A 15,603-nucleotide genomic window follows, 5' to 3' on the forward strand; every position below is an offset into this window, starting at 1 on the left:
CAAGCAGGGAAGTGACAGAGTAAACAAGGGGGGGTACACGCACAAGGGTACACAGGAGGAAGTCGAGTACCCAAACGAGCCACAGATATTAAAAAGAACCTGATCAATGTCAGAGGAGGTAGGAATGGAATGCACTAGGAAGTAATGTGGAGGCAGACTTCACACACATGCAATTGTAGAGAAGATAGAGCCCAGCAGGCTCAGGAAACTGCACACCCGTTGACCGACAGTTGAAAGGCGGGACCAAAGAGCCAGAGCTCAACCCCTGCAAGCACAACTAGGCAAGTACCCCACCAAAAGTCGAAAACCAGCACCTGGCCAACAGAGCCGCCAGACAATACAATCTCACCTGCAGAGTGGAGACACGACCGTGCCACAACACAGTCGAGCCGAGTAACATACCAGGAGCATCGCCAGTGGTTCGTCCTGACGATATGTGTATAAGAGGCTGTAGGGATTAGATGTACTGGTACCCAAACAAAAACGAGAATTCGAAGTGGAAATATGTACAAAAGTGCGTGCCCAGCATAAGACGAGGTGCAGTACAGAGGTGGAGGTGGCACCACACGGAGCCACCCCACCCCCAGAAGCAGTGAAAAATGAAGTGATGTCCACACATATAAAAATCCAGAACACCCCCAGCATCCAGAGGGCTATGACTGGAGAAAGAAGATGAGCGAGAAGTCGTAGAAAAACCACAATAAACGACGTGGAACACATGAGTACACCTCCCAGAAACGAAACTAACACCCCGGCCCCAGCGCTCGAGGTATGAACCGCACCACCCGTCTACCGGGCGGTGCGACTTGTACACCAGTCGGATACACACAGATCGTATATACACACATCGTACATACACCAGCAAGGCATACGTAACGAAGATGAGGAATGTCGAAACTGGAAGGAGAGACGATGTGAAAAAAAAATAAGGCGAAACAGAAGCGAAAGAAGACAAGGTGGACGGAAGGGGACCAACGAGTCCGAAAATGGACCAGAGGGAAACCTCACCGGAAGTCAACAGTCGTTCCAATAATACTGGAAGTTACGAAGAGGTCCGCAAACTAACGAGAACCACGACAAGCAAGCACAAATGCACGGAGGTACATATGGACAAAAAAGACACCTCTGAGCAAGGGACATGCAGGGGACCCCGTTACGAAGGGAACAGCATCGCGACGTAAGCGCGAAAAGGGGTAGGAAAAGGGGGTGAACCTCACCCCCAGGAATGATGGGACCGATGGACCCAAAGGGACACAGAACCGAACCCAGGGAGGGGTAGACCCAAAACCAACATGAACGCAGAGGGGAAAGGAAAACCCCACTCTGAGGAACTGCAAGCCCTGCACCGAGGGTATAAAGACCCAAGCGGGGCAAAACAGGGCCGAGGCCCCCCAGGCAACCCCTCCCCAACCCCGGGAACCTCAATGGCAGGACCCAGGGCCAAGCTGTACCCCCCAAAGCCCCAGCCTCTTAGGAAAAGCTGGGGCAGTCATGCAAAACTCTAAGGAAGGGAGCCCACTGGTCAGATCCATACAGCACGGCAGGAGGAACAGGCAGCGGAGGTAGAACCCAAGGTAACTTGTGGAAGATGGCCTCAAGCCCCAAGGGCAGTACTTACAGGGCACGTACGGAAGAGAGCCCTAGGCGCATGCAGCCCGAGTATTGTAGAATCTCACTCCTGGCTCACACCCCACCGGTAGAGACAGCCCACACCACAAGGCACAGAAATGAAACAAAACCGGAGCCAGAGGCACTCGACCAGCCAGTAAACCCATCAGCCAAGAACTGCCAGTTGGATCGCCGGCGCGGATGGTCTGGGGCTCCGCCTTCCCCCTCCCGGGGAGGGGAGGGTTGCGCAGACGGTGGCACAGCGACGTGATGACGTCATGATAGTTCGATAATTTTGTTTGGGGAGTTCTGTCCACTCGTTCGGCTTTCGGTAGCAATATTTTCACCAGAATAGGGGTTTATTTTGTGGCGCCTACCTTTCTGGGTGCCTATCCTGGTCGATGGCAGACATAGAATGCTTCCAACCACATGGGGGTTTCTATAGGCCATTGCTCCTCGTGCCTCTCTAAGGGGGCCAGGATTTGGTTCATTCTCCCCGGTAGGCAAGAACTCCAAGCACTTTGACTGATGCCAGAAAGTTATACATATCCATTTAGCCTGGATAGCTCCTAAGAGCCGACGGGGCTTCCCCAGGAAACACAAAATATAGGGATCATTATTATATTTATAATGATTTAGGAGATATATTTAGGGTATATTTTATATAAGTGAAAAAGCTCTAATATGGTCCCTAATAATCAAAACAACCTAAAGAGACAAAGAAAATAGAGTTTGAAATAAAAAAAAATCAGCCAAAAAAAAATTCAAAATCCCAAGTTATGCGAGTTGTGACTGATTTATTTGTTGACGAATTTCATTCTATCTTCACATAGTTAGGGAACCATATGCATTCTCCAGGATGTAAAGGTTACATCAAAATCACATAATAAATAAAGGAGAGAAAAAACTAAAATCTTAAAAAAAAATCCCCTAAAAAATATTTTTGGGACATTGATGAAAGTAACATATATTAACATTGGACAATGTATTTATGATATATAACAAAATAGAGCATATTAACATAGTTATTCATTATTATGTGTGCTATGTATTACTCAGCCATGATATAAAGGCACCAACTGCATATCCACTTTATGGACACTTCTTACTACTATTCTTCTTCTTTGTGGCATAGGACAGGTGCTTGCATCTCTTTATTACTGCATAATCCTTCAGTTCCAGTTATTAGGAGCTGTTTTCCTTATCAATAAAACGTTCTTATTTTGTAAAAATTTGTCTAAAATCAATTTCTGAAAATATTTTGATGAAAGTTTCACGACACTGAAGCCAATAAGTTTAAGATTTGTTTAACATTTTGAAGTTATTTTTTACACAATTCAAATATTTTTCACTACCAGGCCCCTATTATGCGAGGTACAGTAATATGCGTGGTCTATGGGTTAAAATATTATTATGTAAACAAAAGTTTTGGAACTAAAGACAGTAAAAAAATAATAAGATTAATTTACATCAAAACATCCTATCTTTTCTTAGTGCACAGTTTGAATAATGTTAAGAAATGCCCTTATCCATGAGGAATGAGATGAAAGTAATATTGCAGACGATGACGTTTTGGTCCGTCCTTGAGTCGAGTCGAGAGTAATATTCTTTTTTATCATTAAGTTATTTCATTTACTCAAGAAAAACATTCATATATTGCACTTGAAGAAAAACAATGTCTTGCCTGATAGTAATTCAATTCAGGATGCTTCATCAGGACCCTAATAATAAGCACTGTAAGCTGGTCCATCAAAATAATTCTATAGTCATCATCAATGCCAGGAGGAAAGCGCTTCAGAGATCTTTTAACATCAAGTACCACCTGATTGTAATCTTTATGAGCCTTGATAACATCAAGAGTGGGTTTTGGAGTCATTTCCATGTGCTCGATCATCATAAGGCAAGGCCATGCTTTACGACGGAGCTCATCTGCCAAAAAAGGTTCAAGATTAGAATGAGAAACTCCTAATAAAGTTCTAACTTTGCATTCAGCTCACCTATAGCAATAACCCTATAATACATAAGACAAAACAATCACAATAATATTTATACAGTATGTTGTTGAATATGACCAAAAGGGTAAGATTAATGATTCTAAACTAATCTTCTCCATATTTCTTACGTTTTTCTTCACTGTTGAGGAAGTAGAAAAATTAACTCTCCAAAGTTTATTTTCACACTAGTTATACTAGGTTAAAAATAAGTTAGGATAGGTTTGGATAGGTTAGGGAGGTTTGGATATGTTAGGTAGGTTAGGTTCAGATAGGTTAGGTTAGGTCAAATTTTATGTTTGCTTTTTTTGACTCAAATACTGTAACATAAAATTGTAATCATAATTAACACAATGAACACTATTATTTCATAAGAATTTTTGTTAGAAAATTCAATATTTCATGCAAATTTGGCTTATTAGGCAACTCTGGTTACTGTATTAGGTACGACATATATTACTAAGAACTCTAAATGACCTGACTCAAACTCATGCCACTCAGGATCACCCCTAAACATACACAGTACTATTACTGTACAACCTCACCAATGATCGTCTATAAGGATTGGTCAGTCCTGGTGCTTATTAACTAAGTTCCATGACTAAGCAACCCCCAACTACACTCATAGTTCAATTTGGGTATAGATTTTCATCAAATTCTGGCATATGCATGGGCTGCACTGAGTCTACAAATGTGAGAAAGGCTGCAGGAATCTCACATTTGTTCTTCAGGGAGAACAAACTCCACAGTACTGTACTAAGGGTCCAAGGTGTCACCGACCCAAGTGTTACCATGGCGGAGGCAGAAAGAATTAACATTGCCACATGGCATGGATGAAGAGCATACCTCAAACTCACAGGAAGTGAAAGCAGGTTTGAGGGGAATATCCACAGGACTACCAAATCTGCATGGGCTTTCCAGGGTTAAAGGGAATGAAAGCAGGAAACCTAGGCCCTGGGATCAGTTCACTGGACCTACAAGTAAGCTGACACAGCCTGGGCATCGGTCTCTTATTGAAGCCGCAGTGGTTTATTTTGATTCACTGACTTTCTGGTTGCCTTCCTCGGTGAGGTGACAAAAATAACTTAACATTAAGACCAAAATAACAGTTCATGAAATATGAACCAAAGAAACTACTAGACACGCACAAAATATTTACTCTGAATGTCTTACCTTTGACAAGACCCCCATCACCAATGGCAAGATCCCGAAGAGCTTCTAAATCTAGTGGAGTGGAAGACAAAACATCCTGAATCTGTTGTTGCTTTCTCAATCTATCCAAAGCAGCTTGACTCTTTTCTTTTGGCCTTTTCTTTCTCCTCTTAACTGCTTTCTATGTATAAAATAAAAAGATTAATTAGTACTGTACACTTTTAAGTCTCTAATACACTTACTTAACTAAGAAACACTAAAGGTTTGCTATGTGTATTCATCATCTCATTGTCCCATCTCCTACTTTCAGGTAAAGAGACTGTACCATACCTACACGAACAGGAAGTAATACCTTTAAAGAAATTACATAAACATATTTATAAATAAAAAGTGTGACAAATTTATTAGTATTACAGGAAATCAGTATCTAGTCACACTAGCAAATATCAGTCACTGAATGTAGTGAAATGCCATTTTCTAGGTTGCCTAAGTAGCTCCCTAGTACACTAGCCCTGGTTTCAGATATATCTACAATACTACTAGGCCTCTGGACTTGTGCAGGCCTACCAAGCATCAGGACCAGAATCTGCTGTTATCATAGAGGCGAAGGGAGCATGGGGAACCCATGTACCCAACCAGCACAGGTGAAACAAAAACTGGTCTAACTGGCTGGACTGTGCATATCATATACAGTAGGCATCCTTCAGTCTTGGGAGACTATGGAGTTGCGCTCTAGTTGCTCTCCAGGGCGCAAGGGCCTGGGTAGGCCGATATGGAGGAGAAGCTGTTATCCCATGCAGCAGGTCCCCCCTCTCCATGTTGGTAAAATTATCCAATGGAAAGGCAAATGCCAATACACATGGTTCCAGCACCGTCGAAGGAACTGCCAGAATGAGGTCAAAGTCGACAACGAATTCCTTAGGGGCTCCAACTCCGAATTTTTCCTTGAGGTTGACTCCTGAAGCCTTTCCCAAAAGAGGGGTATGACCACAAGGCAGCGGAGGTTTAGAATCAGGGTTTTCCTTCCCCTAGATGAGTTGCCTTCCCAGGCTAACAAGTCCCATCTACCCGGAATATTATATACTGTATACAGTATATGTTTTAAGAGTATTGCCTCTACCCTTCCTAATTTTCTGTAATATTTTCAAATTGAGTAGCCCCTCAGGAATCCCACCTCATATAAATATTATCTTTATTACATTAGTTTAAATATTATTAGTCTCTGTTAATACGTAAATATCTGGCATCTTATGCTATATTATATCATTTAGCTCCAATATATATCCTAGTATGAATCTATGAATTTATGTATGTAACAATTAATCAATGAATGTACAGTATTTATGTATAAATGGATGAATATCCATTTATACATAAATATAAATATCAATATGAAGTAAACTGCAAAAGAATATCATGAATATCAATATGAAGTAAACTGCAAAAGGCCTATTGGCCCATATATGACAGAGTATATATAAGTTGTAGAGGGCAGGAACAAGTTAAGTAAGGTGGTAATGAATGCCAAAACCATCAGTAGTTTCAAAGCATCATATGACAAAAAGTACTAGTAAAATAAGTCTTTAGGCATAGTATGTACTAGCTCTATCTAGAAATCCAACATTATGTTTGTAACATCTTGTATGTATGTACTGTATCTACTTTTACCTGAATAAACATTTATTTATTCATTTATTTATTTACTGTACTAATAATTACAATTCCCCTAGTTACAGAATGTGAGCTATGCTCGTGGTGTCTTATCTTACTACAGTAGTACTCTTTGTCATATGCTTTAAAACTACTGATGATTTTGGCATACACCACCCTCTCGATTAACTTGTTAAGCACGGTGGCAGTGAATGCAAAATTACTTAATTCTAATTAGGCAATTGTAACTACCTAATTACAATTAAGTAATTACATATAACCTTGCCCCCTCAAACACACACACATCACTGTGAATAAAAATGAGTTTTAAAATTGTTTACTAACTTCTGGTGTGCCTGAAGTTTCTTCGTCTGATGATGATGTCACTGCCTCCACTTTCTGTTCTCCCATAAATGTGTCTGCACAGCCAACAGGAAAATTGTCTCCCTCAATCTTTGGACTGGTATCATTTTCAACTGTTTTTAGTATCTCGGGTTCAGTAAATTGATCCATATCCACCTCATCTATTGTATCTACTGCTTCTTGTACGAGTAGAGGATTTACTTCGCTTGTCAGCTCATTTTTTATAATTTCACTTTTAACAATTGAATCTTCTAATTGGTTAGAAGATTCCTGTTCCATCTTTATTGATGCTCATTAATATTTATATAAATGTTAATTGCTAAACACCATTACTCTTGCAAAACATTAACATTTGACAAACATTATGTCTGGACTCAAGAGAATAAAGATGTTCATTGTGAAGTTTTTGACAGTTATAATGCTGATTCACAGTCCTGAAAGGGTGGAATTAAATAACTTAAATACAGCACTTAAATGAATGATATATTTAAAGATTAAGATATGGTAAAACATATATATTTACTTTCTTACTAAAGAGTATGTTATTCTTGTACTGGAGGAGGAGGTGGTGGTGCTGGAGGAAGAGTAGGAGAAGGTTGTTGTGGAGGATAAGGACGAGGATGAGGAGGAGGTGGTGGTGATGGAGGATGGGGTGGTGGAAGAGGAGGTGGTGGAGGTGGAGGACAAGGTGGTGGTGGTGGTGAAGGACGAGGTGGTGGTGGTGAAGGACGAGGTGGTGGTGGTGAAGGACGAGGTGGTGGTGGTGGTGGTGAAGGACGAGGTGGTGGTGGTGGTGGAGAAGGACGAGGTGGTGGTGGTGGTGGAGAAGGACGAGGTGGTGGTGGTGGAGAAGGACGAGGTGGTGGTGGTGGAGAAGGACGAGGTGGTGGTGGTGGAGAAGGACGTGGTGGTGGTGGTGGAGAAGGACGAGGTGGTGGTGGTGGTGGTGGTGAAGGACGAGGTGGTGGTGGTGGTGGTGAAGGACGAGGTGGTGGTGGTGGTGGAGAAGGACGAGGTGGTGGTGGTGGAGAAGGACGAGGTGGTGGTGGTGGAGAAGGACGAGGTGGTGGTGGTGGAGAAGGACGAGGTGGTGGTGGTGGAGAAGGACGAGGTGGTGGTGGTGGAGAAGGACGAGGTGGTGGTGGTGGAGAAGGACGAGGTGGTGGTGGTGGAGAAGGACGAGGTGGTGGTGGTGGAGAAGGACGAGGTGGTGGTGGTGGAGAAGGACGAGGTGGTGGTGGTGGAGAAGGACGAGGTGGTGGTGGTGGAGAAGGACGAGGTGGTGGTGGTGGAGAAGGACGAGGTGGTGGTGGTGGAGAAGGACGAGGTGGTGGTGGTGGAGAAGGACGTGGTGGTGGTGGTGGAGAAGGACGTGGTGGTGGTGGTGGAGAAGGACGAGGTGGTGGTGGTGGAGAAGGACGAGGTGGTGGTGGTGGTGGAGAAGGACGTGGTGGTGGTGGTGGAGAAGGACGTGGTGGTGGTGGTGGAGAAGGACGAGGTGGTGGTGGTGGAGAAGGACGAGGTGGTGGTGGTGGAGAAGGACGAGGTGGTGGTGGTGGTGAAGGATGAGGTGGTGGTGGTGAAGGACAAGGTGGTGGTGGTGGTGGTGGAGAAGGACGAGGTGGTGGTAGTGGTGAAGGATGAGGTGGTGGTGGTGAAGGACAAGGTGGTGGTGGTGGTGAAGGACAAGGTGGTGGTGGTGGTGAAGGACAAGGCAGTGGTGGAGGAGGAGGAGGAGGATGAGGTGGAGGAGGACGATGAGGAGGTGGTGGTGGAGGAGGTGGAGTAGGAGGAGTTGGAGGAAGAGTAGGAGGATGTGGTGGAGTTGGAGGAAGAGGAGGAGGATGTGGTGGAGTTGGAGGAATAGTAGGATGTGGTGGAGTTGGAGGAAGAGGAGGAGGAGGAGGGTGTTGTGGAGGATAAGGAGGAGGAGGTGGTGGTGTTGGTGGAGGATAAGGATAAGGAGGAGGTGGTGGTGGAGGATGAGGTGGTGGTGGAGGATGAGGTGGTGGTGGAGGAGGAGGACGATGAGGAGGTGGAGGAGGTGGTGGAGGAGGAGGAGGAGGAGGAGGAGGAGGAAGACGAAGAGGAGGAGTAGGAGGAAGACGAAGAGGAGGAGGAGGAGGAAGTGGAATTGGAAGTGTTGGAGGAAGTAGAAGTGGTGGTGGTGGAGGTAGACATGGTGAAAGTGGTGGAGGGCAGCAGTGGTGGTGGTTGCCTGTGGTGGTATGTGGTGTTTGAGGCAGACATAGACAATAACAAACTATAGTACTATACCATATATTTTACACATGACACTACAATTTTTATAAGAGTAGACAACATAAAGGACACAGCAAACCTCTAAACTGATATACTGTACAGTAAATCAGGTCTTCCTAAGTGCCACAGAAAACAACATGATATTCAATGAAGACACGTTCCAGATACTTTGCTATTGTAAAAGTAGAAATATCAAAATGAAAATCAAATATAAAAAGCAGTCAAATCACACTATGTACAGAAAAAAAAATAAAAGATTTGAGAGTAATTATATCTGAAGAACTTGCTTTAACAGAACACAATAAGTAACTATCACAACTGCAAGAAAAATATGCCTGTAACAAGACCCTTTTAAGAAAGAAATGCAATAACAATTATGATACTTTTTAAAACACTAGTGTTCTTTAGGGGTGGAATATTGTTGCACACTAACAGTCCCATAAAATGCTGCAGAAATTGCTGATCTGGAGAAGTGCAGAGATCTTTTACTACCTGTATTATACCCGAAGTGGCTTCTGGAAGTTCTAGATAACTTGGTCTGCCAAGTTGTTTTTGGAAATTACTAACCAACCTGGTTAATCCAGCACTTTTTAGGCAGGAACATGCCTATTTTCTTCTTGAACACATCCACTTTCTACTGACAATATTTCTTATGCTGTCTGATAGGATACTAAATAGCCGTAGACCTCTGATGTTAATACAGTGTTCTCTGATTGTGCCAATGGTATCTCTACTCTTCCCTGGAATAACAACATACTGGAGTGAAAGGTATGGAAGGAAATGCAGAACAGAACCAGCAAGGAGTAGAGATGCCACAGACACAATCAGAGAGCACTGACTGAACATCAGGGGTCCACAGCTGTTCAACACCCTCCCATCAAGCATTAGAAATATTGCCATAATGAAGGTGGATGTATTCAAGAGGCACTTGGACAGGTTCTTGCAAAATATGCCGGACCAACCAAGCAGGAGTGGATATGTGAGTCTGCGGGCTGCTCCAAGCAATAGCCTATTGGACCAAGTTATCACAAGTTGAGCCTGGCCTCAAGACGGGCTTGGGGAGAACAACTCCCGAAACCCTCTCCAGGTATGCTCCAGCTTTATGGGATCTATTCTGCATTTCCTGCCATATCATTCACTGTGGTGGTGGTGGTACTTGCCTATCAATACTTCCCTATCAGTGTCCATGGGGGGTAGGGTATGAGGTGTAGTCCTATGCATCTCAAACTAGCTTTGTTGTACCTATTACACTGCAATTTAACAATTCTGATACAGTATTCAAATTCTTTGTTGAATCTGACCATAAAGTTGTGGATGGCTGTAGCTTCCACAACTACTACTATCAGTGTATTCCATTTTGGCTCATTTGCATTTCCAGCTTTCAACTGTGTCCTTTTGTCCTCCTTTCTCTCAATTTGAAGAGTCTATCATTGTCCATCCTGTCTATTCCCTTAATACTGTACTGTGTATGTTGTGATCTTATCCATCCTGTTTCTTCTATTCTCTAAGGCTGAGAGATTTAGTTCCATTGCTCTATCCTCAAGGCATAATCTTCTTTGCTTCAGCACCAACCTTGTTGTAAACCTTTGTACTTTTAGAATTTTGTTTTTATGCTTCAAAGGGTGTGGATTCAATGTTAGTATGGCACATTTCAGTATTGGTTTAACAAATGTTGTGGTGGTATATGTGTTGGTGATAGTATGTGGTGGTAGTGGAGATAGTGTGTGGTGGTAGTGGAGATAGTGTGTGGTGGTAGTGGAGATAGTATGTGGTGGTAGTGGAGATAGTGTGTGGTGGCGGTGATAGTATGTAGTGGTGGTGGTGATAGTATGTAGTGGTGGTGGTGATAGTATGTAGTGGTGGTGGTGATAGTATGTAGTGGTGGTGGTGATAGTATGTAGTGGTGGTGGTGATAGTATGTAGTGGTGGTGGTGATAGTATGTAGTGGTGGTGATAGTATGTAGTGGTGGTGGTGATAGTATGTAGTGGTGGTGATAGTATGGGGTGGTGGTGGTGATAGTATGTGGTGGTAGCGATAGTATGTGGTTGTGGTGATAGTATGTGGTTGTGGTGATAGTATGTGGTGGTGGTGATAGTATGGGGTGGTGGTGGTGATAGTATGGGGTGGTGGTGGTGATAGTATGTGGTGGTGGTGATAGTATGTGGTGGTGGTGGTGATAGTATGTGGTGGTGGTGGTGATAGTATGTGGTGGTGGTGGTGATAGTATGTGGTGGTGGTGGTGATAGTATGTGGTGGTGGTGATAGTATGTGGTGGTGGTGATAGTATGTGGTGGTGATAGTATGGGGTGGTGGTGGTGATAGTATGGGGTGGTGATAGTATAGGGTGGTGGTGGTGGTGATAGTATGTGGTGGTGGTGATAGTATGTAGTGGTGGTGATAGTATGTAGTGGTGGTGATAGTATGTAGTGGTGGTGATAGTATGTAGTGGTGGTGATAGTATGTAGTGGTGGTGACAGTATGTGATGGTGGTGATAATATGTGGTGGTGGTGATAGTATGTGGTGGTGGTGATAGTGATAGTATGTGGTGGTGGTGATAGTATGTGGTGGTGGTGATAGTATGTGGTGGTGGTGATAGTATGTGGTGGTGGTGATAGTATGGGGTGGTAATGGTGGTGATAGTATGTGGTGAATACTATATTTATGTATCAAATGTACTATTACATAAATAATATTAATATGACCAACAAATTGTTTGGTCTGTAGGAAAGAAAATATATAGAGCCACTTTATTAGGGTTTGCTTCATATGCTCTAGTTTTGAACACTAAAGAGTACAGTACATGTAGCTCTCTAACATGTGAAACAGAAAATGATGACAAGATTTCTATTTCACAAATACAGTAATGGGAATATGACAATTATTCTTATTATTAATCTTACAGCATTCAGAGTTACAGATGCCCAAAATGTTATGCATGTTAGTGGTTTACAAGAATTAAAAACACCAATAATAATAATAATAATAATAATAATAATAATAATAATAATAATAATAATAATAATATAATTTATTCTAAAGAAGGTACAATGGGTTGGTGAGAATACATAAGACTGGTATTTTTACATTTATGCAAAGCCATTAACACGCATAGTGTTTCGGGCAGGTCCTTAATCAAACATATCAGGTAAGACGAAAAGGTACATTATAGCAAGATTTTATATAAACAAATAATAACAATATAAATTGACAGAGATGATTACACTGCTAAGGATACACGTTTTACGTGCTTTGTCTTGGGTTCGTATCCTGGCTGGGGAAGATTTATTGGACGTCATTCCTTAACTGAAGCCTCTGTCTACCCAACAGTAAAATGGGTACCTGGTTGTTAAACGATATGGCGGGTCGTATTCTGAGAACATTAGGATTAACGACTTGCCCGAAATGCTACACATACTAGTGGCTGTACAAGAATGTAAGAACTTGACAGATGTAATAGGACCCATTACCACCACACTAGAAATAAATATCTCTTTGATATCCCCAGGGTCAAACTTAATCTGTGTAAACACACTATGCTAATTAAGGGACCCAGTCTATGGAACTCACTCCCTAGTGAATTGAAAAGCTGTCAAACTTTTGTCTCATTTAAAAACAAAACAAAATATACCTAATTTCATCTTCGTAGTTTCCTACACTGAGCTTTAAATTTGCTCTGTACCTAGTGTTACCCAATCTCCCAACCTTTATGTACTTAACCCAAACAACTTTATCATTGTGTTCATTGCCGTCTTCTTTTATGTGCTAGCCATATGCTGTATTGTGCCTACAGTACTAATTTTTGTCAACTACCATTCAAGCTGTCATTGCAATCAATCTGAGCTACCTATGTGCTTTAATATACCTACAATTTTCTCTCATCTTTTATTTTTGTTTTTCTTGCTTTGTAACTTATCATTTTTTATAAATTTTGCAAGTATTTACCTACTTAAAATTTTCTTAGATTAAGGACCTGCCCGAAACGCTGAGCGTACTAGTGGCTTTACTAGACTGTAATTACTATACTATGTATCCTCACAATCCCAATGTACCTTCTTGTATATATATAAATAAATAAATAAATAAATAAATAAAAACTCTTGTATATTTAAATAAAAAAAAATAAAAAGTACTAATATTGGGGAAATGGGTAGTACAAGATACAGTGAGAATTGAAGCACAAGGTAGGAAACTATGAGGAAATATTATGTACTCTCACAAACCCAATGTATCTTGTAATAAATAAATAAATAAATTAATTCATTAATAATCCATGGAAGTGATCGGGGATTTGCAGTTCCCTTACCACTTTGTAGTCATACATACATGGAGCGAGGGCCATTTAATGAACACTCTTCCGTAACTATGTTAAGCCTGTGTGGGTATATCCACGCTAAAGACTCATCATGTGATACAAGAGGAGAGCGAGACACCACAACTCACCACAGCCTGTGATAACCACCAACACCGAAGGGCAACATCACACTGCATTCACAGCTACACCAAACGTCATTATTAGAAAATTATTAACTATAAAACGGATTTAAAATAATCCTAATGCATTTTAGAAGAATACATTATTATAATAATTCATTGTAAATGATATATATATATGTATATGATTTGTATATTGAAGAACTAGTAAATGTTACTGGAGACTCGAATCTGTATTTTGTGTTGCTGATGGTGACTTGTTCCTCAGCATCACCAGTAGAACTGTAGGTGACGTCATGGACATGGACGGACGGACGGACGGACGGACGGACGGACAGACAGACAGACAGACAAGCTGAAGGCATGGTCGAACAAATGGTTGTTAGAGTTTAACCCAAGCAAGTGTAATGTAATTTACATTACATCTACTTATAAGTTTTATTGAATAAATGAATAAATGTTTATTCAGATAAGGTACATACATACAAGAGATTTTACAAAAATGGATAGATTTATACATAGAGCTAGTACATACACTGCCTAAAGCCACTATTACGCAAAGCGTTTCGGGCAGGAAAAACATTAATTTATTTATTTATTTATTTATGCATATACAAGAATGTACATAAGGAATGTGAGCATACAAATATGGTAATTACAGTCTTGTAAAGCCACTAGCACGCGCAGCGTTTCGGGCAGGTCCTTAATCTAAGAAAATTTTAAGGAGGTAAATACTTGCAAAAATTATAGACAAAAAATGATAACAGATTACATGAAATGAAAAAAAGATGAGAGAAAATTGTGGGTACAGTATATTAAAGCACATAGGTAGCTAAGATTGATTGCAATGACAGCTTGAATGGTAGTTGACAAAAAAATTGGTAGGCACAATACAGCAGAAACAATATAAGATTGGTTGCAATGACAGCTTGAATGGTAGTTGACAAAAATTGGTAGTCACAATACAGCATATGGCTAGCACATTAAAGAAGACAGCAATGAACACAATGATAAGGTTGTTTGATATTACATAAAAATTAGGAGATTGGGTAACACTAGGTACAGAGCAAATTTAAAGCTCAGTGTAGGAAACTAAGAAGATGAAATTAGGTACTTTTTGGTTTTGCTTTTAAATAAGGCAAAAGTTTTACAGTTTTTCAATTCACTAGGGAGTGAGTTCCATAGACTAGGTCCCTTAATTTGCATAGAGTGTTTACACAGATTAAGTTTGACCCTGGGGATATCAAAGAGATATTTATTTCTGGTGTGGTGATAATGGGTCCTATTACATCTGTCCAGGGAGAGTTTCAGAGCATGGTTTGCATTTAAGAACAGGGTTTTGTAAATGTAGTTGACACAAGAGAATGTGTGGAGGGAGTTAATATTTAGCAAGTTTAGGGATTTAAACAAGGGAGCTGAGTGTTGTCTGAAAGCAGAGTTAGTTATTATTCTGATCTGATCTGATTATTATTCTTATTCTGAAATCTTCTGAATCTGAATCTGATAGCAGATTTTTGCTGTGTGATGATGGGCTTAAGGTGGTTTGCAGTGGTAGACCCCCATGCACAGATACCATAATTAAGATAGGGGTAGATTAGTGCATAATATAGTGAGAGGAGAGCAGAGTTAGGAACATAATATCTGATGACTAAAATGACTAAAACTTAATACTAATTGAGTATAAAGAATAAAATGTGTTGAGAACAAATAAAAATAAAAATAAAAAAGGGGGGAACATTGCTGAAAAAGCAGCACAAATACAATTAGGTCGACAAACAGCGTTGTTTAAAAAAAACAGACATGGGTTGACAATTGAGGGGTAAGGTAGGTTACAGGGAATTTATTACGTAGTGCTTCGTTTTTATCTTAAACTGGTTGAGAGAGGTACAGTCTTTAATATGATTGGGAAGGTCATTCCACATTCTGGGTCCCTTGATTTGTAGAGCATTTCTAGTTTGATTAAGTCGTACTCTTGGAATATCAAAACTGTATTTGTTTCTGGTGGGGTGCTCATGGGTTCTGTTACAACCTTCAATGAAGCTTTTGAGTTCAGGATTGGCATTACAGTTCAGCGTTTTATATATGTATAATACACATGAGAGAATGTGTAGTGACTTAATATCTAACATATTCAGAGATTTGAG

General features: G+C 41.1%; 1 protein-coding gene across 2 annotated transcripts in view; it reads right to left on the bottom strand.

The window, feature by feature from the left end:
• Positions 1 to 13,553, bottom strand: part of LOC123759716 (TBC1 domain family member 20) — a 48,813-nt gene extending 35,260 nt beyond the window's left edge. Inside the window, exons 1-4 of one of the 2 annotated variants that reach the window (XM_045744970.2) lie at positions 13,469 to 13,553; positions 6,747 to 7,198; positions 4,773 to 4,932; positions 3,293 to 3,537 (exon numbers count right to left, since the gene is read on the bottom strand). In XM_045744970.2, coding sequence (XP_045600926.1) covers positions 3,293 to 3,537; positions 4,773 to 4,932; positions 6,747 to 7,043 — 702 coding nt within the window. In that variant the 5' untranslated portion in view covers positions 7,044 to 7,198; positions 13,469 to 13,553. Of the gene's footprint in view, positions 1 to 3,292; positions 3,538 to 4,772; positions 4,933 to 6,746; positions 7,199 to 13,351 lie in introns of both variants that reach the window. The other variant, XM_045744971.2, reaches the window with a different exon arrangement.
• Between the last annotated feature and the right edge of the window lie 2,050 nt (positions 13,554 to 15,603).

This window comes from Procambarus clarkii, chromosome 8 (genome assembly GCF_040958095.1).
Source record: "Procambarus clarkii isolate CNS0578487 chromosome 8, FALCON_Pclarkii_2.0, whole genome shotgun sequence".
Taxonomy (NCBI): domain Eukaryota; kingdom Metazoa; phylum Arthropoda; class Malacostraca; order Decapoda; family Cambaridae; genus Procambarus; species Procambarus clarkii.